This window comes from Melitaea cinxia, chromosome 13 (genome assembly GCF_905220565.1).
Source record: "Melitaea cinxia chromosome 13, ilMelCinx1.1, whole genome shotgun sequence".
Classification (NCBI taxonomy): domain Eukaryota; kingdom Metazoa; phylum Arthropoda; class Insecta; order Lepidoptera; family Nymphalidae; genus Melitaea; species Melitaea cinxia.
In genome coordinates, this window is record NC_059406.1 from 14,948,293 (window position 1) to 14,973,454 (window position 25,162).

The window sequence follows — 25,162 nt, forward strand, 5'->3', positions numbered from 1 at the left end:
TGCGACCGTATCGCTTCGCGTCGTTACGTGTCTATGTGTCGTGTCGGTCAAGTAAAACAACATGTAACGAATTACTATGATATGGGACCAGAAAATAATTTATTTACACTAGTGTTACGCGAATGAACTAAAGAAAACGATTAGATTTTAAAAGTTTAAAATCCGGTTGTTATATTTATAAAACAGTTCGTTTTGTTTACGAACAAGTCATATACAACGGAAGCAAAACGAACCGTTTAATAAAGCAACCAGGCCTTAATCGCTAGTTACAGTTATTTACCAAACGTTATGAGGATGTTTTTTTTTATATTGCACAAGACACGGTGATAAGTCAGAATGATATTGCTAAAACATGTTTTATGAAATTTAATTAGATAGTTTCGTGCCTAGATTCATTAGCTATACTTTTATAAACGAAATGAATTAACAGAGATCAAGTTATATATAAAACGCTATTTGTAAATAAATTTCACAAATATTTGAATCTATATAAAACTTAACACTTCTTTGTGTAACGATGGATTCGAATTCGTTCATTCAAAATCCACGCAACGTTGTAGAATAAAAATGACCCTTACTGAAATGATATAGGGATCATTTTACTACTAATCGTATAAATATTCAAGCAAAATCAAAATATCGAAAGTAAATATCAATTCAGCTAGAGTAAATTTAGTCATATTTATGTTACATGTTCATTGATTTTTTTTTCTTTGACTCTAACAATTGAATTGTGGCTAAAGTTTTAACAATGAAAATATTCTTTTATTCTTTCGTTACGTTTCGGCTAAGGTCTGTTTTTTTGGAATTGTCCTAATTGGTAAACAAATATGGCGTACTTATGACCACAGACAATTAGAGTATAGTGTAGCTTAGTGAAGTGAAACAAAGAGCAAATGAATGAACAATATCAATAAGCCATAGACAAAGTAAAATTAATTTTACATCGAAATATTTAATGATACCATATTGCTAAAATTATTTCAAAACCTAATAATATATTGAATATTTTTGCTAAGAATTAGTAGAGGTACAGAATTACGAAAAAAAATATTAACCCATTCGCTGCGGCGGACGCCTATCGGCGTTTTTTGATTTAACACTGAGGTGCGAAGGACGCCCATCGGCGCTTTTTTTCAATTCCTTTTATCTTGGCGAAAACAAGTCACAAAAAATTATACTTGCAATATAGGTACATTTTTTTAAAAATACAACAGGATACTGCTCGCCGTTTCTGAATATTTGTTTGAAAAATAACTTTTTGAAAAATGCGTATTCCATCCTAGGTGCGAAAGACGCCTAACGGCGTCTTCCAGGAGTTAACCACCTTTGATTCTAAATAAATACCTGTTATGTTTTTTTTGCAATATTTCCTAAATGTATTTAGTTCATATTATTTTTTCTATAATAGAGGTAGTTATAGTACTGCTTCTCCTCCGCCGCTTACGCGCCCAAACGCGTACGGTTATTCATATTGTGACATTCTTTAACGAAATTAAAAGAGACCTGGCAAAAGAAGTAATAATGATAAAAATGATTTTAGTCTCAGTTCGAAACTTCGAACGTTCGTGAAGACCGTGAGTCTTACTTTATTCGCGATTTTACTATAAGCCGAAATCCTTGGAAGTTTTATTTATTAACTTAACTAATTATGAACTTTATTAATTTAACTTACACATATTTAGATAAGTTAAAGCTTATTCTACAATATAAAGGGTAAATTAGATCAATTATAGAATCATTCCTGTTTTAATGAGAATAAATTACTCAGTCTATTGTATCAATCACTTAATTAGTTATCCTTTGACAACAGTAGTCATCAAAATTTAACGTGTTTGAAACAAATAAACATGTATGAATTCATCTACTCATTTTTATATAAATTATTAGATAAATATTTACGAAGTTAAAATTTTAACGAGTTGAAACTTGTCCGTTCTATATAATGTCGACGAATTGGATCAATTATCTCAACAAAAGTTCATTTTGATACTAATTTAGTAATTTTCAGGTTAACGAAGATGTCTATAAAAAAGGTCTGTAAATAAATAATAATAAAATTATAAAAGTAATCAAAAGGTTTGCAACCTCTGATATTAATTTATAATGATAATTTAGCCATTGTTATCAGTTGAAACTAAAATATATGAGACTGTAGTTTAAAAGTGAAGTATAATTATATAATTAAAATAATTTACTTATCATTTATCGCCATATTCTCCAAAATTTCACAATCCAACTATTAAAGAACAAAAACTTCACAAAAAAAAATCCTAATTAATGTTAATTTACTTTTTACACCAAACACGATCGTGAACGTACCACACGTTTGGCGTATTTGTAGTTTTTTCTAAGATTTTAGCGCTAAAATAATCATTTTTATTGTACAATGCTGAAAACGCCGATCGGCGTCCCATATTATCCTAATGAGGTGCGGAGGACGCCCATCGGCGTTCGCGACGAAAACCTTCCCGCACCTGGCTAATATGCGTAATTTTTATCGCCGCAGGGAATGGGTTAATCGAGCATCGAGCATAAAAGGCAACAAAGGGAACTGTCCATTTTGGCCCAAGGTGAACAGAATTCATACAAAAAAACAAATATACCAATAATTTTCATAAATTAAATCATGTTTATTCGTGAATTGCAGTTTTATCAATATAAACTGATAAAAAGTTTATTTAATAAGTATTTTAATTCATTAATTATATACTTCTAGTTTATTTTCGGTTGGTGATTTGATTACAACACGTTGCCAGTCTTAAAAAAACAACTATTATTAACGAACAATCGATTTTAAAATATTTTTAAATCAATTATTTGTTAAAATCGATTAAAAGTATTGTTAAATCGAATTAATAAGAAAAAAGTCTAAAAAAAGTCTATAAAAGTGTATTTAGTAAAAAAACATTTAACTTTGGTGAAAAATAAACTATTTTAGAAACATTGTTATTGACTAAATAAAAAGCAAGCAATTAATTATATTAAATTCGATTATCGATTTAATCGATTTATTTGTTTATTGAAAATATTATTTATTATGGCAACCCTAAACTACAGACTTTTGCTTCATACATTCATTTGACTTCGATGTTGCTTTCATGGTGATATAGCAACCTACTGTAAGGTTTTCCGTCAACCGAGAATTCATCACTACTGCGACGTAAAATACACAGTAGGCATATTCATAAGTAGGAAAATATATTTTGTATTTATTTTATATGTAAACAATAAAGGTCAGGCAGAGAAGCCATAAAAAAATATTATTGCAACTGCATGGTTGGTCGACGGACAGTAGTAGGTTGTTGTGGCCATGTCATGAAATTATTTGCCGCCTGTGTCTAAAAAAAGTCGACCCTATTAATATTAATGTCACATTATTTGTATTTACTATGAATAAAAAACCTTGCGCCGGCGGCACACTCTCTCTAACATCTAAAAAAAGGACTAATAACATTGTACTCCACGATGCTCTCATTTGGTAATCTTAAGTCTCATCCTAAAGTCTCAAAATTTTTTCCTGTGAACTACAGTAAACGTTTATGCCGTTGCTATGTGGTATACTTTAATATTATATGGGATAGCATTAAAAATGTTCAGGATGAAATTGATATTCAGAAATATTCATAATATAAAATAAAACCTTTACAATGAACACTGTACCATAAATGATTGACATTTGCAATATTTTGTAAGCTTTTTTTTTGTGCGCTCAACATAAAAAAAAGAAGAAAAAAAAACAATTAATAACAAAATACAAATAAATAACAAATCGCTTTACTGTAATATTATTTAACAAGTTATAATTCGTGAAATTTTAAAATATAGTTAAAGAACTATTTTATCGCTCATGCTGTTCATTCACTTATACTCATTCACTTCTAAAAATATTATGACCACATCCCTATTTGCCTTATAAAAAAAGATATTGAAATGTCATATTCGAAAATATTAGTTATCTGTACTCTCGGAATTCGTATTTTGTAGTTTTTATGTGTTTAAAATGATAAATTGATATTTGTTTTTAGTGAAATAAATAGTAAATGGAGTTTTACAAATGTCCGTAAGCTAATATTTTGTGAAAGTGAGTGATAAATGCGGAAAAAACGTGAATTACGATTGACAGCGGTTTGTTTACCAATTAGGACAATTCCAAAAAAACAAGATATACTAATTATTATTCATATTTAAAACGGGATATTTTCTAGGAATTTGCTGTCGGTCATTTGTAGTTCCAGATGTGAACAACAGATGGGACTAGCAATAATTCTCTCTCACTCGCTTTCTCTCTCTCTGCCGCTACTGAAATATGACTGTCATCATGACCGACAACAAACATGATATCTCGTTTTACACATAGATCATAATTAAAATAAAGTATATACACAAAAAAGTTTTTAAATCAGTCACAACCGAACACTACCGCTATAAAATCCGAAAAAGTTGATTCATTATAACAATCGAATACTTTTGACTGAAAAATTTTAATATCGCTTTCCGATATCACAACATCATCGCTACTTATAATAGACATAGCATTTTAAAGGGTACAGCAGTGGCGTAGCGTGGTTTTTTCCGCTCGGGGCCAACCGTTAATTTCCAACCCTACCAATTTAATTTATTTTACCAAATTATTTTTTATTATATTCAATAAGCGACTGCAAAAGGAGGAGATTCTCAATTGTAGTTTCTATGTTACATTGCCGACGCAATTTACCTTACCCTTTACATATCGCCGCCCGGGGCTATGGTCCCTCCGACAAACCCACACTAAACCATTGGAGTACAATAGAAAATTTAGGCTACTTTATTGCAAAAAAGAGTCTATTAGTCCAGCAGTATGGCTGCCATTTTTAAAGCTACTTATGTTTGTAGAAATAATTGCAATTAATTTGTATTTTTACTACACAAAGTTAGGGATTAAAAAAATTTCCCTTTTAAAATTTAGGCAAAAGCTGCCCTAATTATTTCAAATGACACTATTCCTACATAAGACTATCGCGAGCACCTCCACATATATTTTCGTTCCATCTTTCTCATTATTTTCAATTGCGACTAGATCTTACAACCAACTCCATATAACCTCTTTGACGACATAGATTTTTTTTTTACAAAGTACCTTTACTTACGTACGTCATTATTGAGGTCTAATGTCAATAGTCGTGGAACACATAAGTCCGGTACCTATATTCAAACAACGATTCGTTTACCCTACGAATCGTTAATGACACGTTTTTCATAGGAATTGGTAACGATTCGTTTTGCCTTAATAAATAAAGTATACAAAACGTTCGAAATTGAACTGTTCCTGAGCAAAACGAATCGTTATTGAATATAGGAACTGTACTTAAAAAAATCATAAAAAACATTAAATGGCAAGAAAAAAATGGATTAAATACTGTAAACAAGAGAAAAACTTTTAATAGTCATAGAGAAACGGGACGAAACGATTATGTTACAAATATGCGCGTGTGTGATAAGTTAATAGACGTCAGTAACACTACAGGTCGCCGGAGTGCTTTTGAATGGGTCTCGGTTGATGGTGGGAGTGTTGAGAGTGTTGAGAGTGTTGGGAGTGCTGGGAGTGCTGGGAGTGCTGGGAGTGCTGTTGGTGTTGTGGGTGTTGTTGGTGTTGTTGGTGTTGTTGGTGTGGATGGCGACGACGTGGGGCCAGCGCTGTTATTAGAGCCCGACCCGCCCCGGCACATAACTCCGTGCCATCGCGGGCACCAGCCACTCGGCTACCACCTGTCAGCGAATTCACTATGTGCCTGAAATAGAGATAAAATTTTCATTTTATTTTACACTAGCTATAATAACCTGAGCGCGTTGCTACGCTTTTATTGTTATTATTATTTTTTGCTCAAAAACCTTGGTGGGCTCATGCACAACACCTTACTGAAGATTAAACATGATCAAAAGCATAGTTTACGATTCTATAAAGGACATACCGTCAAACATTCATTTACATATATATACAGGGTGTCCGGTAATTAATGAATAACCCCGCAGGTACTTATGGGGACAGGGCCAACCCAGAAAAAAATAAAAAATAAATCTATCTGGAACGGTCTATATATATATATATATATATATATATATATATATATATATATATATATATATATATATATATATATATATATATATATATATTAGCTAACATTACATTTCTCATGTAAATAAATTTGATTCAATAAAGACCTTTTTAAACGTTCACTAGCTAATATATACTGGCTAAACTAGACCGAGATAGCGTATTACATCGCGTATTTTATTAAACTTATAACCTACTTCAAGATAATGTTAAAATAATAATGAACTAATTATAATAAGCGAATCAGTTTATTAATCATGAGCCACTCTATCAGTTACAAGCCAATCTAACAATCATAAGCCAATATAACAATTGTGAGCCAATATAACTTGTACAGTCTGTTAATTGTAAGCCGGTCTATTAAGCATGAGCCAGTCTGTCGATCATGGCCAGTCTATCAATCAGTTCCAGTCTAACAGTCATGAGCCAATCTATCGCTAATGAGCCAGTATATCGCTCATGAGCCAGTCTATCCGCTCATGAGCCAGTATATCGATCATCAGCCAATCTATCGCTCATGAACCAGTCTACAGATCATGAGCCGCCTCGTAAACGACGGCTCAGTACTAACCTCACTGTGTGGTAGGGGGCGTGTTGTCCACTGATCCACTCGAGCGAAGCCATGTCTCCCACAGCCGCAGCGCCCACAAATTTAGACGCACTCGCCACAGAGAAAAACACCACCACGCGGTAACCCTCCTGCGATAGAGGGAACTTTACTCAAAGGGGTCGTCCGTTAATCATGTGATGTTTTTTAGCAATATTTAACCCCCTACTCCCCCCCCCCTGGTGATATGTGGTAAGGATTTATACTAACACCCAAAAATACCATGCTTGCCATTGCTTGCCACATATAATACTATACATACAGGGCCTGTCATTAATAATGGGTGATCCGGTAAGTGGAGGTAGTCCAGAAATGCCAGGCTGCAATAAAATCATTGTTTTATGTCATTTTTACCAACAGTGTAAAAATGGTGTCCTCTTAATTTTTTTTTTAATTTTGTTCCTTTGGCGATTCAATCGGGTGCCATTTCAACAAAATTTGGTATTTTTGTGTAATTTTTGTCGCATCTTACTCTTAAACAAGGAAAAAAATATTTGAAATGTTAATGGCATTTGGACTACCTTACCTTACCGGATCATCCATTATTAACGACAGACCGAGTATAAAATAAAATAATTTATGTAAGAAAATCAAAAAGAAAAAATTAATATTATAAGCATGAGTTGCTAAATACGTTCACAAACCTGTTTAGCCTTCTGTAGCTTCTTGGCCGTTGCGGGGGAGAAAGGGAAGCCAGCGCCGGCTTGCGCTGCCTCTACGGCGTGAACGTCATCCGCCTTTACTACGAAGTAACGAATACCATCATCCATAGCCCGGTCCACACCCGGTCCGGCTCCCGGCCCGGCCGCCGGACCGGCCACCGCACCGGCCAGCGGCGACAGTGGACTCCGCCATCCCGGCCTCTGACCGTTTCTATAACCGTAGCTATTCTGGTAGTATCCATTCCCGTAATCAGTCTGTCCGTACTGCGGGTAGTGTTTATTGTTTTCGTGGCGATATTGCTCTTCATCTACTCGCATTCGCCAGTTGGGCGAGTCGAGGGTGAGGGGTTTCGGCCTCTGTCCGATACCACTTGGTTGGTTCAGACCTACGTTTTTCTCTTCTGAACCAAGTATGTGTACCACTGTGGTCAATATCTGCTCGTCGAGGGGAGTCATCGATTTCGCTGGATTCGACATCCGACGAATAACGAGGGCGCAGAGCTTTTGTCTTAAATAGTAAACGCTTATAGCGTCAGACGCATCGGCGGTAAACGCCATCCAATCGTCAAGTGTTAAGACGGCCGTGTCTGGTGACGAGTTATTTTCATCGGCTTCGCTGTCCGAATCGCTCGACAATCCTGGGGGGTTAGCTCTCTGAGTTAAAGCCCCCGCTGGAAGTCTTAAAGGTCCTCCGAACAGAGCCACCGTTAGTGGAGTTACTAGGGTATTGCATCGGATGAAACAGAACCGTCCCACGCGCGATATTTCTTCAAATACGACCCAATCGGTCGGCAAGTTTTGTACCGATTTTTGTGACCCCGAGACGCCGCCGCCACGGTGTAGCGTAGAGCTCGGATGGAAGGCAACTTTTACTTCTTTAGATGTTCTTAGAGTACACGAATCTCTGTCTACCCTCGCTATAGAAGGATAGAGTCCACTGACTAAAACGGCTTTAACTACGTGCCACTTTTCGGAGTTCAAATTCACGTCCTTTATGTCGCCGGAACCTCTGGCTTTAACGAGACATAAAGCCCTAAGTTGGGCCAATAATTGAGATCTATAGCCAACAATCATTTCCATTGTGGCACCACAGATTAAATTTTTCGCACAAAATGCTTTCTCTGTACCGTTCGCTCTGGCGGTCTGCCAAGCTTGAAAGGCCCGAAGCAAGGCCATATGATCCGAGTAGCTATCTGCGGCAAACTCTTTCCTGGCCATTCCACCCTTCTTCCTGTTTTCCGGGTTCATTGATATCTGGAACGGTTCTTTATTCGCTAAACTGCATACAATAGTTAAAATCGGATCAAGGCACTTCATGACACACGCGTAAAGCAACATTTTTCCCAATTTTGGTTCGACGGTGAGATCCAGTAGATGTTGACCGATCTCTGTCAAATCTTCCATGGGTGTTAACGCCCCAATCGTCTTGAGTAAAGTGACCGCGTTCCGTACCGCCAAGAACGAGGGCGGTTCCAGAGCTTTTGATAGAAAATCTGCTATGGGAGTATTACCTGGTGCTAGCAGCTTAGTGTGAAGGCATAATTCTTGTAGAGGAACTCTCAATATTTCTGGTACGGAGGTTAGAGGTAGAGTTTTGAATCTTCGCTTGGAACACATGTGGAAGCAGTGTCCGGGTTTGGTCCTACCGGCGCGGCCCGCCCTTTGCTGACAGCAAGCCCTTGACGTCCACACACACTGAAGTGAGCACACACCACCGTTCGACTCATAATACTTCTCCTTAACTTTGCACGAGTCCACAACGTACACCACGTCATCGATCGTTATAGATGTCTCTGCGATGTTCGTCGATATAATAATTTTTCTCGCGTTAGGTAAGGGGTTGAACACTTTCTTCTGGTCCAACGTCTGCATGTTGCTATGTAGCGTAAATATCTGGTATTTCATTACGTTCATATCCGAACAACTCTGGATCAGATCTCTTAAAGTTACGATGTCGTCATAGCCCGGCAGGAAAATTAGGATGCTGCCTTTGGGCATGGTTATATGTATATGTCTCACGAGGGCTAGCATGAGGTCGTGGTCAATTAACTCTTCAGAAAAAGCGTGATTATAAACGTCTAGGAGGAAGTCGTCTGCGGAAGTGTCCTCCTCTTGGCCATTCTTGGCTTCCTCCGTGTGCGTAAATGTCGCTAAAAGTTTAGCGCATTCTGTGTGACCATTTTCGACTGCGTAGTCGTATGGAGTTTTTCCACTTTTATCTTTCAAGTTTGGGTCGGCACCTGAAAAAAATTTCATCATCATCATTATGGTAAAAACACTTCATTTTACGATTGTGTCTATGACATAAATGGTACATTTCACGAGTACGACAAACGAAGGTACTTTTACATAAGGATCTTTAGATGCAGCGAGATAATGTATGGAACCGATATGTACAGTGTAGTGTAGAGTGCACACGCACCAACAGTTGTTGCACAACGCCCGCGAGCTCTCGCACGGCGGCGGCAGCGAGCGCTCCGCGGCCGCAGCGGTAGAGTGAACAATGTAGTGTGTACAGTGTAGTGTAGTGTACAGCGTTGAGTGTACAGTGTAGTGTAGTGTACAGTGTTGAGTGTACAGTGTAGTGTACAGCGTAGAGTGTACAGTGTAGAGTGTACAGCGTAGAGTGTACAGTGTAGTGTAGATTGTACAGTGTAGAGTGTACAGCGTTGAGTGTACAGTGTAGTGTATAGCGTAGAGTGTACAGGGTAGAGTGTACAGTGTAGTGTAGAGTGTACAGCGTAGAAAGTAGAGTGTAGTGAACAGCGTAGAGTTACAATGTAGAGTGTACAGTGTGTAGTGTACAGTGTAGCGTGTACAGTGTAGTGTACGGTGTAGAGTGTACAGTGTAACGTGTACAGTGTAACGCGTAGAGTGTACAATGTAGTGTACAGTGTAGTGTAGAGTGTACAGTGTAGAGTGTACAGCGTTGAGTGTACAGTGTAATGTACAGCATAGAGTGTACATGGTAGAATGTACAGTGTAGTGTAGAGTGTACAGCGTAGAATGTAGAGTGTAGTGAACAGCGTAGAGTTACAATGTAGAGTGTACAGTGTGGAGTGTACAGTGTGGAGTGTACAGTGTAGTGTACAGTGTAGCGTGTACAGTGTAGTGTAGAGTGTACAGTGTAGAGAGTACAGTGTAACGTGTACAGTGTAGAGTGTACAGTGTAGAGTCTAGAGCGCGCACGTACCGATCCGCAGCAGCTGCCGCGCGACGTCCGAAAGCCCGCGCGCGGCGGCGGCGGCGAGCGCCCCGCGGCCGCAGCGCGAGTGCGCGCACGAGGCCGGCACGCCCTCCGACACGAACATGTACAGCAACTGGCTGAACGAGTCCTAGGGGGCGGCGGACGAGGCCTTAGTGCTTTGCTGTACGATACACTTTTAGTGAGGTAGGCAACGGCAAGTGGATAACACCCAGGATTAAACAGGTCAAAAGCGGACGCCACCCGACACGAGCATGTACAGCAATCGACTGAGAGTCCAAACATGTTTTTACTACTTTTACTAGTACGTATTAAGGTCGGTCAAAGCAGGACGAAAGAGTCGTTGGTACTTTACTGGACAATACACTTTTAGTAAGGTAGGGAACAGCAGGTGTTTAAGCATCAACTGGGGCCTACCCCAGTTAATGCTTAAACACCTGCTGCTAATTTTGAGCAGGAAATTTCCTGTTCTGCCCTAGCAGAACAGGAAATTTCCTGCTCAAAATATGGAGCAACCCGACTGAGGTAGTACCTCGATCTTACAGAACACCACAGCTAAATAATACTATTTTCAAGCAGTATTGTGTTCCTGTTGGTCTATCTATAAGATAGCGTCGTCAACGCGCTTGCGATGCTTCGGGTGTTACCGGCGTCTATAAGTTACGGTAATCGCTTACCAGACCTCGTACATAAGAAATAAAAAATGGTTTATAACACACAGGGGTAAACGGTATAAAGGTATAAACGATAGATGCAACCAGGAATGATAATAAAAAAATCTCATGCACCTATTTTTAAATTAAAATACAGGTTTTTTTAAAGAGTAACTTCACATTTTTTTGTCGATTCAAAGTTTCTGAAAAGCGTTAGCGACGCATTTTGCAGAACGCTTAAGACCTTTTTGACGAAACCGTAATTGTCGTCGAGAGAACAAAGCGCAACGGCCTACGTTCCTGCAACTTTTCAGAAATTTCCCTTTTGATGTGTGTGAATTGTCACACTTTTTTTTTATTTTCGTATGTGTCCAAGGGATACAAACATTACGTATCAATAATATCAACGCGACGCAAAATACAGAGTGCGCCATGTACCTATCAATAATCTGGATGACTGAGGAAGTACCTCTACCTTACAGAAGATCAGAGCCAATTATAACTGCTCAAGTAATGTCGTGTTCTTATAGAGAGTAAGGTAGCCAGAGCTCGTGGGAACAGTTGGGGGATTTCCTTAAAATTTGTTCAACAGAAAAAACTTTCATTTTCTTCAGTATACCACACACATATGTTTAAAACTTACCAAACTACCCTCGTTGAAGCACTCATCCAAGAACTCATCCATATCAGCTTGTAGAGCCGGATCTAATTGCTCTTTTTCATCCTTATTAACTTCTTCCAAGTTTTGCTTTTGCCCTAACAAGTGAGAAATTACAAAAATGAATCTCATATTTTTAACTAGCCAATTTTCTTTCCTCATGAAAGCAAAACCATCTTACTCAGAGTTTTAACTGAGGTAGGGCACAGCAGGAATTTCCTGCTCAAAATATGGAGCAGCCCGACTGGGGTAGTACCTCGACCTTACAGAAGATCACAGCAAAATAATACTGTTTTCAAGCAGTATTGTGTTCCTGTTGGTGAGTAAGGTGACCAGAGCTTCTGGGGGGGGGGGGGGGAATTGGGTCGGCAGCGCGCTTGCGATGCTTCTGGTGTTGTAGGCGTCTATAAGCTACGGTAATCGCTTACCATCAGGTGAGCCGTACGCTTGTTTGCCGACCTAGTGACATAAAAAAAAACTAACTTTAATTCAATTGTTTATCATGGTTAATTATGATCGTCTGGACGCTTAAGAAGTTTTTTACTCTTTAATTTTTGGATTAATAATATGCAAAAATACAGTCTATTGGCGTTAATAAAATAGCGAGTCATCGCTTTCATTTAGTTTCGCAACAACCCTTGTTAATTAAATCCTCATTAGAATGTCGTGTTAAAATTGATCACTTGAAGTAAGTCATTCAGATAGTATTAGTACAAATAGTCCAAGTACGGATTACTCCAATCCACTAGATTTTGTAGATATATATTTTGTTATTTTCAAAATAGATACGAATATAATACAGGGGAATTTTTCTCACTTTGGTAAGTTCTAAATCAGAGGTTCGTAACCTATTAGTTATGAAAGACCATGTGACAAAATGTTTGTTTTGCTAAAAACGATTAACTGTATGGGGGTAATATCTGGAGGTCTTGGTTCTTTAGTGTAGCTATAAAGAATTTTGTTGGTGTACGATCCGAAGTGATGATATCTGCTTCTGCTATTGAGATAAGAACTTTACCATAAAAAATAAGTAAACAAAACCAAGAAACAAAACAAGTCCCGCTTTCACGGAACATTTCAGATGCATTCAAGGACCACTGGTAAAAACCACTTTTCTAAATAGACAAAGATATCAATAACTTTTCCTCACCCTCAAGATGAGACCAGTAGCTCTGTCCGCTTTTGAGCTTGGCCTTCAGCTCCCGTTCCACTTGCAACATCCTCTTGGTGCTGTATTTGGTTATCTTGAGGATATCTTCGAGGTAGTACCGCTGGACCTCATGCAGACGTCCGGGGATGGTTATTACAGGGCAGTTGTTGAAGTATCTGGTTTAAAGAATACACTTGTTGGGGTATGAGTTACTTTAGATTTGCATTGCGACACTGTCCCTTTGGTTTTTGATCAATGAACATAAAAATCAAAGATATCATAATATAACATTCTACTCACTGTACTCCACTCACTCTTAATATCCTTTACAGTGAGTCAAATGTTATATTATAATCCTTTAAAGTGAGTAGAATGTTTGTGGTCCTTCATATTGCCAAAGCATTGGGTGATGGAAACCTCAAGACATATAATGACCTACACCTCTTGTTTCTCTTGGTCCAAAGACATCTTCTATTAATAATATACCTTAAGCATAAATATTTTCTAAATGTTGAAAAAATTAATCCCAATACTGGATTGATTGGTGCTAATTCCCTATCAGCTTACTTATGACAAAGCTCAATAAATGGCAGTACTACTCTTCTGTACCAGTTAACTTCCCATGAAGCTCACGAACCACCATGATTAAAAGGCAGTACTTCAACACAGTACAGTCCCACAGCGACACCAGTACTCCTCACGTTACATTACGTTCGGCCGTCCATTAATCACGTGGTTCCCTTCACCTTGGTGATACGTGGTGAGTTATAAGACTTACCCCCTGGCCAGCCAAAAACACGTCAATTTTTAGTACTAGTTAGAATCTTAAAATTTTTAGAATATTATCTTTAAATACATGTATAAAGTATAATCTAATTTTATTCTGATATTAAGGACTATAACAAAAATGTCTAGACAAAAAGGTTGCAGGTTGTTTTTGACTGGAATAGAAATAATATTAAAGGGGTGTTCTAATCATGTGAAAAACATATATTGTACTAGTACATGAACGTATTTAATGTACATTGGTCTCGAACAACATTACTTCGTTAAGTTAACACTACGCCGTAATTTTCACTTATCATTTAGCTCACCTGGAGAAGATCTGCGTGTCCATGGTAGCGGACATGAGCAACACCTTGAGGTCCTTGAGGCGCGCCAGGGCGTCCCTCAGCGCCACCAGTAGGAAATCGCTGAACTTGTCTCGCTCGTGAACCTCATCCACCAGCACGTGGGTCACACCTGTAGGGGGGGGGGGTGATATGGTCACGGGCTACTCGAAGTGAGTCCTCCTTGATCATGTAAGATGGTATGTCAGTAAAATACAATTTTGTTTTCACCGTATTAAGTTTTATTGTTATTCATTTATTTCTATTTAATTTTTTATGACGTCAGGACGTAGAATGTAAGACCTCAGTGAGGTATCTGGGGTGCCACTTCAACCGGAGACTGCGCATGGTTCTAAACGTGAATCAAACGGCGAATCACAAAGCGGGGCCCCAGACGTAGCTCTACTCCGTGTTTACGTCGAGACTGCCCTCAAAACCAAACTGAAGGTCTACGGTGCCCTCAGAACCAAAGTGAAGGTGTTCGTCCGCTCACGCTTGTCGTATGCAGCCCTAGCCTGGTACGCGCACTGCTCAGAGTACCAGGCCAGAAGATTGCAAGTCCAGCAGAACCGATGCCTGCGCTTGATTGTAGGACCTCCAAGTTAGGTCAGAACCGACGACTAATCTATCGGGTACGTCCCGATGACGCCGTCGTAAAAGGAAAAACCTAGCGAAATGATGACAACAGCCAAACCAGAGAAACCTAAGGTCATAGTACCCTAGCCCATTGGGAAGAAAATGTGACCCTGGAGGCAACGCGCCCCGGTCAAGGAAGCTCGGCTAAGGAGGTCATCCTTTAGACCTGTACCTAGAAAGAGTCTCGCGTCTGTCGGGAAAAACCACGTCGTCAGCTCACTAAAATGTACACACGAAATATTAACCAAAACGGTCCAACCATTTAGGATCATTTAGGTGACAACCACACGTACAGAAGAATTATATAGATATATATGTTACATAAGTCTTTCACATCACCCTAAATTAAAAAAAATCTACCTGTTAAAATTAGACCATATTTCTTTGAAACACAAAGCACTAAATGATTTCAACCAATGCTTACCAGTGAGTGCAGTATCTCCGCCCATAAGAGTTCTAAGCAACACACCATTTGTGCAGTAAGTGAGTACGGTGCGGGGACTCACTCGTGATTCCAATCTGATTTGATAGCCGACAGATTGACCTATTTTTTCCATTCTTTCATAAGCTACCTGAAAATAAAATTTATGCAATGAGCATTTATCAACTAAACAGAAGGCTAACACCATAAAGTGAACAATTTCCTGTACAAACTTTCTGCCCCATTTTAACCCCCCCGAAAAATATGTAAGCCCATAATTTCCCTAATATTTCATGGGATTGGGCAGTAGTACCCGTTTAACATCAGTGGTGCTATCTGCTTGTTTGGCAACCTTTTATATCTTATCCCTTAAATAAATATAAATATTTCGCCGAAATGCACAATACGAACACACATAGCTTCCAAAAGACAGCATCAAATACGATAACTTTTTTTTGCGCAACTTACTTTAAGCACAGGATTGTATGTAATAAAATTTAAAATATATGTGATACTAAAAAAGAAATTGGTAGTATGAAATACGCTGGTTAAGCTTTATCCTTATATATCTATAAATCGGGATGGATATTTGTATTTACACAAACATTTCTGTCCTTGTGGAACTCTCCACCGTACCTCGGGCACCACGTTAAAATGTTACCCAAAGTAGGGAATATGGTAAGTCCATTAAGAGCCGTCGATTATCTAACTTCAAAATTAGACCGTTTATCGACATAATTTCGTTACAAAAAAAAAAAAAAAAAAACTTCAAAATAAGATTGTTTATCGACATAATTTCGTTACAACAAAAAAAAAAATAACCCTAACCTATCGTACTTCAAAATGACGGCTCTTAATCTAAAGTCTAGCCAGGGAATATATCCATCAATACGTAGTGAGCAGAGGTGTATTAAGCTCCGACCCATTTCCTGCAGCCAACCCGCATTGGAGTAGCGTGGTGGATTAAGCTCTGATCCTTCTCCTACATGGGGAAAAAGCCTATGCCCAGCTGTGGGACGTTTCAATCTAAATCTTGTATCTCTCTTACCCTTTCAGCAACAGAAACGGCTGAGATCCTCCGGGGCTGGGTGCAGTATATCCGAGCAGGTTGCTTGTTCTCCTGGCAATAGTCTAGTATGAGCTGAGGCAACTGGGTCGTTTTACCGCACCCTGTTGCACCTGCCACTATTATCACCTGCAAATATATATAAAAAAGCCATATATAATTTAATTCCCTATTTTATATACTATATACATTTTTATCCTAGTTCACATTATTTACGCACACACACACACACACACAAACACACTATTCAGCCTATTGCAGTCCACTGCTGGACAAAGGCCTCCACAAGTTCGTGCCAAAAATGGCGTGAACTCATGTATGTTGCCCATAATCACCACACTGGACAGGCGGGTTGGTGACTGCAGGGCTGGCTTTGTCGCACCGAAGACGCTGCTGCCCATCTTCGGCCTGTGTATTTCAAAGCCAGCAGTTAAGTGGTTATCCTGCCGGCGGTCGGCTTTTAAGTTCCAAGGTGGTAAGTGGAACTTTGTTATCCTTTAGTCGCCTCTTACGACACCCACGGGAAGAGGAAGGGGGCATTATGGATGCAAATCATGTCAAATTTCATTGAATGAAACATGAATATCTGCCAACCCGCATTGGTCCCAATTAAGCTCCGATCCTTCTCCTACAAGGGGAAAGAGGCCTTTGCATTTATATTAAAAAAATATAACTAGGAATTCAATTTAAAATAAATGAAATTATAAAGAAAGTTTGTAACCGCTAAAATTATCATAAACTTTAATGCTTATTAAATTTTATTTTAAATTCACCTGATTGTGTGTTATGGCATTTATTAAATCTTGCCGTTGCTCATAAACTGGTAACTTTTCCCTGAACTTGAGCAAGTCAGGATTATATGTCGTGTTAGGAACCTGAAACAAATGGAAAACAACATTAAATTCTGTATTTATTAACTTTAATTATTAAAATAAGATAAAAAATAATAAATGTGTTTAACAATTGGATAACAAGAGATCCAAGTGTTACTGAAATAAAACCTAAATAACTAGTACACTAGTACTAATCATTACTAACTACTAAAGAATATATACTAATATTATAAAGAAACAACTGATTTGAAAATGAAAAATTCTTTTATTGTTGGACAGTCCATTTACCGAGGAACCCTACAGACTTTATAATATTTTAGCACATTTTTTCCTCAAATTAACGCGGGTAAAGCCGCAGGCACATCAAGTAACTATATAACTATCAACCATGTTCATATAAAGTGGTGTGCAAAAGTTTTGGGCTACCCCGTTTTTTCAATGCAATTCATTAAATAACAACCGCTCTGATGCGAGTAGTCGCCTAAAACAACGACGGTTTGTGGGTTCGATTCCCGCTCGGGATGGATATTTGTAACTGTACGAATATTTCTTTCCGGTTAGGACGTCTGTCTTTATGGGTCTCCCCACCATGCCTCGAGCCACGTTAAGCCGTCGGTCCCAGTTGTTATCATAAACACCTAATAGCGATCATTACTCATAGTAGGGAATATATCCACCAACCCACAGCAGCAGGAGCAGCGTGGTGGATTAAGCTCCAATCCTCCTCCTAAATGGAGGAAGAGGCCTCTATGCCCAGCAGTGGGATGTTTCAGGCTGAATCAGTCAATCAAACATTAAATATTTTATTTTTACCCCCGTTCTTTGTTTAAGTCATTTGAGATGGCTAAAATATAGACACTTCAGCCTATCGTAGTCCACTGCTGGACATAGGCCTCCACAAGTTCGCGGAAAAAAATGGTGTGAACTCATGTGTGTCGCCTATAGTCAGCACGCTAGGCAGGCGGGTTTTCGGCTTCGGTCTTCGGCTGTGTATTTCAAAGCCAGCAGTTGGATGGTTATTTCGCCATCGGTCGATTTTTTAAGTTCAAAGATGATAATGGGACTGTGGTATCCCTTAGTCGCCTCTTACGACACCCAAGGGAAGAGAGGGGGTGGCTATATTCTGTACTGCCGTAACAACACAGCCAAAAATGAAATATACGTAGCATGAAATATAGACAATAACATCGTTTAAAATATTTTCGTTTGCCGTATTTTACTTATATCTCGGGAAATAACTTTCTGCGGTATGCAAAAGTATTGGGCCACTACATTTCACGCGTTCGCTGCACCTTTACGATGAATTTTTTTCACATTTCCTCAAATGTCTCATTATTTACTCTTATTTCTATCAATGCTAATATAAACGAACATTCACGTTCGGAAAAACGAGCTTAAACTTTCTTGAGAAAAAAAGTTGACAATATCGTTAATGAATAGTATTGCAATCGTATAATTTTTAAACGAAAGGCAATTTTGAACTGTATAAATCTATAATATAAAAATGAGTCGCTGAATGTGTTGCTAAGCCGACCGATTTCGCTAATTCTTTTTTTAAAATATTCCTTGAAGTACGAGGACGGTTCTTACGGAGAGAAAAATTCTAAAAAAAAAAAAATTAAATTTCCTGAAAAAGTCTAAAAACAACACTTTTCTATACTCCCATACAAAATATTTGTGATAATACCATACGATAAAGTTTGTGTTAGGCGATACGAAGTTCGCCGGGTCAGCTAGTTAAATTATAAAAAGAAAGTTAATTGTAGATACCCATAATATCACACCCGACATTTTACAAGGAAGAGAAAATTTAGCAGAAATTAGTAGGAGCACAGTGTTGCTGCATCCAAAGGCAGTGGAACTAATTGGACTTATTGATGACAAGTAGCTATTAATCAGAAAAAAAAATTAAGATGGCTCATATAAAGCGAAAGAATATCAGCATTGGACAGCATCAGATTTTTGCAAAGTTCTATTTACTGATAAATTCAAGCGTTAGCTGTTTGAAAGTGATAGTCCGAAGTGTATAAGACAGCATTCAAGTATCAGGCACATTTTTTTTTTTTTTTGTTCTGTTTTCATCTGCAATCAGTCCTTGGACTATAAGCGGATAGCTGGTGCGATATTTGGCGTGATGAGTGAGCCCTCCATCGAGAGCACTTCTCGGATTATGAGGGTGCTAAACCCTCTCGTGCAGCTGTAGTACATCATGCCGCTTTAGGCGCCTAAGATGTTTTTGGCTTTGCAGCTGGGTTGCCAATTGATTAGGGTGTAGTGCAAGCCGTTGTTGGTATATTTTTGAGGCAGTTCTAATTTCCTCCTTCACTGTGTTCATTTGCAATGTGGCATGGATTTCACGGTTTGTGATGAACCAAGGAACATTGGAAATGGTGCGCAAGATGATATTTTGTGATCTTTGTATCATAGCAATATTTGAGTTACTGGCACTTCCCCAGAGCTGTATCCCATACGTCCACACTGGTTTCAGGAGCATTTTGTATATTAAGAGTTTATTGTCCGTTGACAATTTGCTGTTTCGTCCTAGCAGCCAGAGCATTGTTTTATATTTTATGTTCAACTCATCTCTTTTGGATTTAACATGATATTTCCAGGTTAGTCTGCGGTCCAAATGGAGGCCAAGGTATTTAACTCTGTCCGACTGGGGAAGTATGTTACCTCCAAGGTGTACTGGAGGACAATCTCCTTTTTTCAGAGTGAACGTTATGTGAGTTGATTTGGATGCACTTGCTTTAATTTTCCATTTATTCAGCCACTTATTTATTTCGTCTAGCCCTTTCTGAAGCGTGTGAGATGCAATAGCCGGATCTTTACTGCTAGCTAATAGTGCAGTATCATCAGCGAAGGTAGCTGTGGTGACTCCCGTTACTACTGGCAGATCTGCCGTAAAGATTGTGTACAACACTGGGCCCAACACTGATCCCTGCGGGACACCCGCTTTGATATCACGGAAGTCTGACGTTTCTCCTGATTCCTGAACTTGGAAAATCCTGTCCGATATATATGATTGCATCAAGATGCAGTAGCTATGCGGAAGATATTTCTTGATCTTATAAAGAAGTCCTTCATGCCATACTTTGTCGAATGCCTGCTGTATATCAAGAAATGCCGAAGAACAATACTCTTTATTTTCTAGGGATTCTCTAATTGTATAGGTCACCCTATGGACTTGTTCGACTGTTGAGTGGGATTGTCGAAACCCAAATTGATGGTCAGGTAGTATTTTATCTTCGGTAAGTAGAGGCAGTAGTCTTTGCAATACCATTTTTTCGAAGACCTTGGACAGAATTGGTAGGAGACTGATCGGACGATAGGATTCGACTTCATTTGGTGGTTTACTAACTTTGTGGATCATTTTTATTTTTGAGACTTTCCACAGGGCAGGGAAGTATTGCACTCTCAAAATTCCGTTATATAAGATGGTCAAATAAACTACTGCCTTTTTCGGTAGCTGTTGTAGTATTTCTTTTGTTATCAGGTCGTATCCTGGAGCCTTTCGGTCTTTGAGGCCATTTATCGTTCGCCACACTTCAATTACCTTTACTGGATGCGGTGGTAATGCCATCTGATACGGCTGATTCAAAAAGCGTTTCACATCTCTTTGTGAGTCCAGATCGACTGTTTCGTTGGGTGAGAAAACAGCAGCTAGATGATTGGCAAACACCTTAGCCTTTTCCTGAGCGGTTTTAGCCCAGCTATCATTGCTCTTCCTTATGGGTGGTTTGGCTACCTGAGGTTTGTTGTAGAACTTTGTGAATTTCCATAAGGAATAGTTACTGGATGCTGTAGGCGTGAGAAACGCTAGTTTAGCTTCGAGTGTAGTATCGCGCCATTCATTGAGGAATATCCTTAGCTCTCGTATAGCTTTACTAAGTGCTCGTTTATCTTCCGCATTTCTACTAACTTGCCAAACACGTCGAAGTCGCCGTTTTTCAAGAATTCGGTTTCTAATATCTAGTGGCCAATTTGTAATAGTACCGTGTTTATGTATTAGTGATGGCGTAGTTTTCCAGCAAGCGTCTTGTATGAGCGTAGTTATATTTTTTGTTGCCTCTTCAATATCTTCGGGACACTTAAGAGCTATTTTCAAATTTATATTATCCTCTAGGTATTCACGGAATGACTCCCAATCGGTGTGATTATTACATAGTGTAGGTGGTCTTTCAGCTTCAATTACCATAGCGCTAACACTAAGCAATACGGGTGTGTGGTCTGAGGAGCCATCCAGGCAGGACTCGGCTCGGAGATACGAACTAGATAAACCCTTAGAGATGAAAAAGTCCAAGAGGTCGGGAATCTTGTTCGTATCTGCAGGCCAATATGTGGGTTCGCCCGCCGATATCGTGCGCAGGTTCATTGCTGTCACACTAGCCTGCAACTGCCTGCCCCTAGTTGTGGTTAACCTGGAGCCCCAAGATGTGTGTTTTGCATTCCAGTCACCGCCAGATATAAATCTGCCCCCCAAAGTTTTAAAGTAATTGCTAAACATATTTTCCGATATAATGTGTTTGGGCGGACAGTACACAGCCGAAATGTTGAAGTACCCACAACTATCCCTAACCGCAATTGTAGTTGCTTGAATATACTCGGTCTTAAACTCCGGTAAGATATCGTGTTTGATAGTATCGCGTACTATGATTGCTGTGCCGGCATGTCCTTTTCCGTCCGGATGGTTTGTCATATATGTCCTGTATCCTCGAAACTTTACACTGGATGAAGCGGTGCAGTGAGCTTCTGAGATGAGCATAACATCGAGTTTATGTTCCTTTAATAAGAGACCTACGTCATCTTTGTTCGGAGCCAGACCATTCGGGTTCCAAGTGGCCATACGAAATACTGCCATTATTTAATTTTATCAAGCAGTGATGTTATGAGTTGCATAAGTGTACTCATGTGTTGTAGGATTAGCTCGAACTTTTCGTTTTGTTTTATGAGCAGTTTTTCTAGTGCACTATTCTCTTGGAGCTCTGCTAGAGGAACTTCTTTTCTAGAGGTTTCTTTTGTAGTTGGCCATCTTGATCTGCTGAATTTTACGGTGTCTGATTTATTATTTCCCTCTTTATCAGTGTTGAAATTTGATGACGACGTTGGTTTGTCAGTTCCAAGAGTAGGAAAATCGGAATCCGTTGGTATTTGAGCGGCATTTCTCTTTGAAGGGCGCGATTTTGCTGTTCTTCTTGCGAGGATTTCCCTGTATACCTCACACCCTTTATAGTTTGCGGGATGGGGTCCATGGCATAATGCACATGTAGCCGGGGTGTTTCGGTCACGCTTGGTGCACTCCGAGGTTCCTCCTGAGGTTCCTCCGAGGTGCCTCCTCCGAGGCACAACATAAGGAATTAAACTTCTACTATTAAGCTCATTGGCTCAAATAACAAAGCTTAGGGAGCGTTTTCTGCAGTCAGAGTTGAACCTCTTTTAGAAGTTATTGGCAATATAGACGTTAAGATGTATAAGAATATTCTGCTAGACCATATTCTAGTATTTCCAATAAAAAAATTACTTTGTGATTGAATTTTGCAGCAAAAAAACTGATCCCAAACAAGCTCGTGTCTTGTATTTAACCTTCGTCGGAGGCGAAAAGTCTGTCGTCTTATATTCGAATTTCAATTGAACATCTTTACCAAGACACCTTTGTTTTGTTTAAAAAAAAAACTCAAGACAGAATTGCGGTCGCATTTATAATATTACTGAAGATAGATTAGGCACTGTTTCATGGACATGAATGTTCGTGTTTCGGCACTTTGGCAGAAATAAGATTTTTTGATTTGGCAGAAATAAACAACAAATTAACTTAACGGATGGCTTAACTGATAACTCTAAAAGCAAGCCTTTCTCAATCATGGGTACAGCACCTGATTGGAGTATTTTAATGGACACGTATGACAAGCACTATAAAATCCCAGAGGATGTTCCTTAGGACCATACAATAAAATTAAATATTACGGTCTAACAAATGAACTAAAATGACTATGTGGTTAATTTATACGTGGTAGAATTAGGAGCGAGAGGTATACCAGCAAAATTTCTTTATAATCTTCTGAAAGACCTTGGCCTGTCGAGACCTGCAGTAAGTTCTATTTTAGAACAACTGTCTAAGGCTCCACTAACAGGTTCCGACCAAATTTGGCTAGACAAGGCGGAAAACTCGAGCAGTGAAAGTGAGCGTTGATGCACATCTCAAAGGGGGCCTTCTTAAACCTACACCTAGGTCACGTCTTGGGAACTGCTCCGAGCTTCTCCCCCTGCCACACGTTGGACCCGGCACCCTTATGGTGAATCCATGGAATGCGAATTCGAAACAAGAAAGAAAATGTCCAAAATTTCATCCAAAGAAGTGTAGCGAACATGTGAATTACAGTGGCCCAATACTTATGCACACCGACAAAAGTTATTTTCGAGGTATAAGTAAAATATGGCAAATTAAAATATTTCAATGTTATTGTCTATATTTCAATGTCACAGTAATTATACCTAAGGAGTAAACTCCAGTCGCGTATGGTATCTGACACACACTTTTTTACCTGTGCCACGCCATTATTAAGCTGCCCTAGAGTTTTATTCGCTAATTGCGGACTACGCTCCTTTTCAGGGCAGCAGCTTAAGTCATCCTTTTCTTTGCTCGTAATTGGAAATGCATTAAATAATTCTGTGATACTACAACGCATGTTTGAGTCCAGTATGAGCTTAGCATCATTCTGTATAATGGTCGAACCAACTCTCTTGTATATTGTCAAGTATCGGTTTACTCCTAAAATATAATTTGATATTAATGAATTGAAAGTTTAAGAGTTAAGGAATTATTCGATATATTACTTAGTATTTCATATATTGTGCAAATATTCTTACCTTATTAAGAAGAAATTAAGTTACTCATGACAACACTAATAGGATAAACCTAAATTTAGACAGTATGAAAATTATATTATTATCATTACAGCCTATCACAGTCCACTGCTGGACATAGGCCTCCATGAGTTTACGCCAAAAATAGCGTGAACTCATTTGTTAAATATACATATGAAAATTATACTTTGATTATAATTCAAGTATGATAGAAATATTTTATTTCAAGATTACAAAACATTATTTTAATACTTATTTCGACTGATTTAAGGATAGACGACAACGAAGAAGCTCTAGTTTCATAATTATGGTGTAAAATTAGGTAAAATAATATAAAATTTAAATTTTTACCTTTCCCGCGCGATTTGGACTTCAGACCCAATTTGGCGACAGTTTCGTGAATAAACCCGCGTTCTTGAGCCGACAGAAACGTTGGAAATTTAAGTTCCGTTTCATTTTCATCACTTAAGAATTTATCCAGCTGTATCTTTAGAGCAATACTCACAGACTCAGCTATTGGAAAGTGCTTATTACCTAAATTACGCTTACCCTTCTTCGAACTCATTTTATACTAGTCTGGTTAATAGAACACAAAGAAAATATCACCATTAGTGACTATTAGTATATTTTATTTTGTTTACTAGTTATTAACCTTTTGACCGCCACGCCTCAAAACCATTCCCGTGCCCTGTACGCCAAGGCATAAAATAAACAAAAATACCTACGAAAAAAATAGTGCTGCCAAGAGTCGTTATCGAGTACCACACAGTGACTTGTTTTTGCTGGTTTTTATGCAATAAATGACTACTTATATAATCTAGGAAGGTTTATTTTTTAATATTTTTCTTGTGTTATCTTGCACTCGTTATATATACTTACAACAACATAAATAAAAAACAAACATTACAAAAATAATCGTAGTAAAGCACAACACTCTTTTCTATCGCCATGACGTCATTGTCACGACTGGACGACTACGGCGCAGCTGGCCTACGGTTTTGAAACTCTCTTTAGAGACGTGCTGTGTCGCACGCAAGGAAGCTGCAGGCTATATATCGATTTCGAATCGAATCGATATATACATGAAAAGTAATTTAGAAAAAAATTAACCGAATTCAAATTTGTAATTTTTTAACCGACTTCGAAAAATGAGGAGGTTACTCAATTCGACTGATTCGATATATATTTTATATTTTTTTAT

At 38.5% G+C, this 25,162-nt stretch overlaps 1 protein-coding gene across 1 annotated transcript; it reads right to left on the reverse strand.

The window, feature by feature from the left end:
• Positions 1–5,396: 5,396 nt before the first annotated feature.
• On the reverse strand, positions 5,397–24,556 carry LOC123658847 (3'-5' RNA helicase YTHDC2-like). Its single transcript, XM_045594140.1, has 12 exons — positions 24,313–24,556; positions 23,640–23,866; positions 17,038–17,139; positions 16,247–16,393; positions 15,202–15,349; positions 14,127–14,274; positions 13,033–13,208; positions 11,868–11,980; positions 10,560–10,701; positions 7,349–9,606; positions 6,669–6,796; positions 5,397–5,771 (listed from the first exon to the last, which is right to left on the reverse strand). The coding sequence occupies exons 1-12, from the start codon at positions 24,524–24,526 to the stop codon at positions 5,501–5,503; spliced, it is 4,074 nt and encodes a 1,357-aa protein (XP_045450096.1). The 5' UTR covers positions 24,527–24,556; the 3' UTR covers positions 5,397–5,500.
• Between the last annotated feature and the right edge of the window lie 606 nt (positions 24,557–25,162).

Excerpts from the sequence above, each read along its gene's own strand:
- LOC123658847 (XM_045594140.1), bottom strand. The coding sequence starts at position 24,526 with ATGAGTTCGAAGAAGGGTAAGCGTAATTTAGGTAATAAGCACTTTCCA. Across the intron at positions 23,867-24,312 it reads GTCCAAATCGCGCGGGAAAG|GAGTAAACCGATACTTGACA; the intron begins GTAAAAATTTAA and ends ATTATATTTTAG. Across the intron at positions 6,797-7,348 it reads AGCTACAGAAGGCTAAACAG|GAGGGTTACCGCGTGGTGGT; the intron begins GTTTGTGAACGT and ends CCTCTATCGCAG.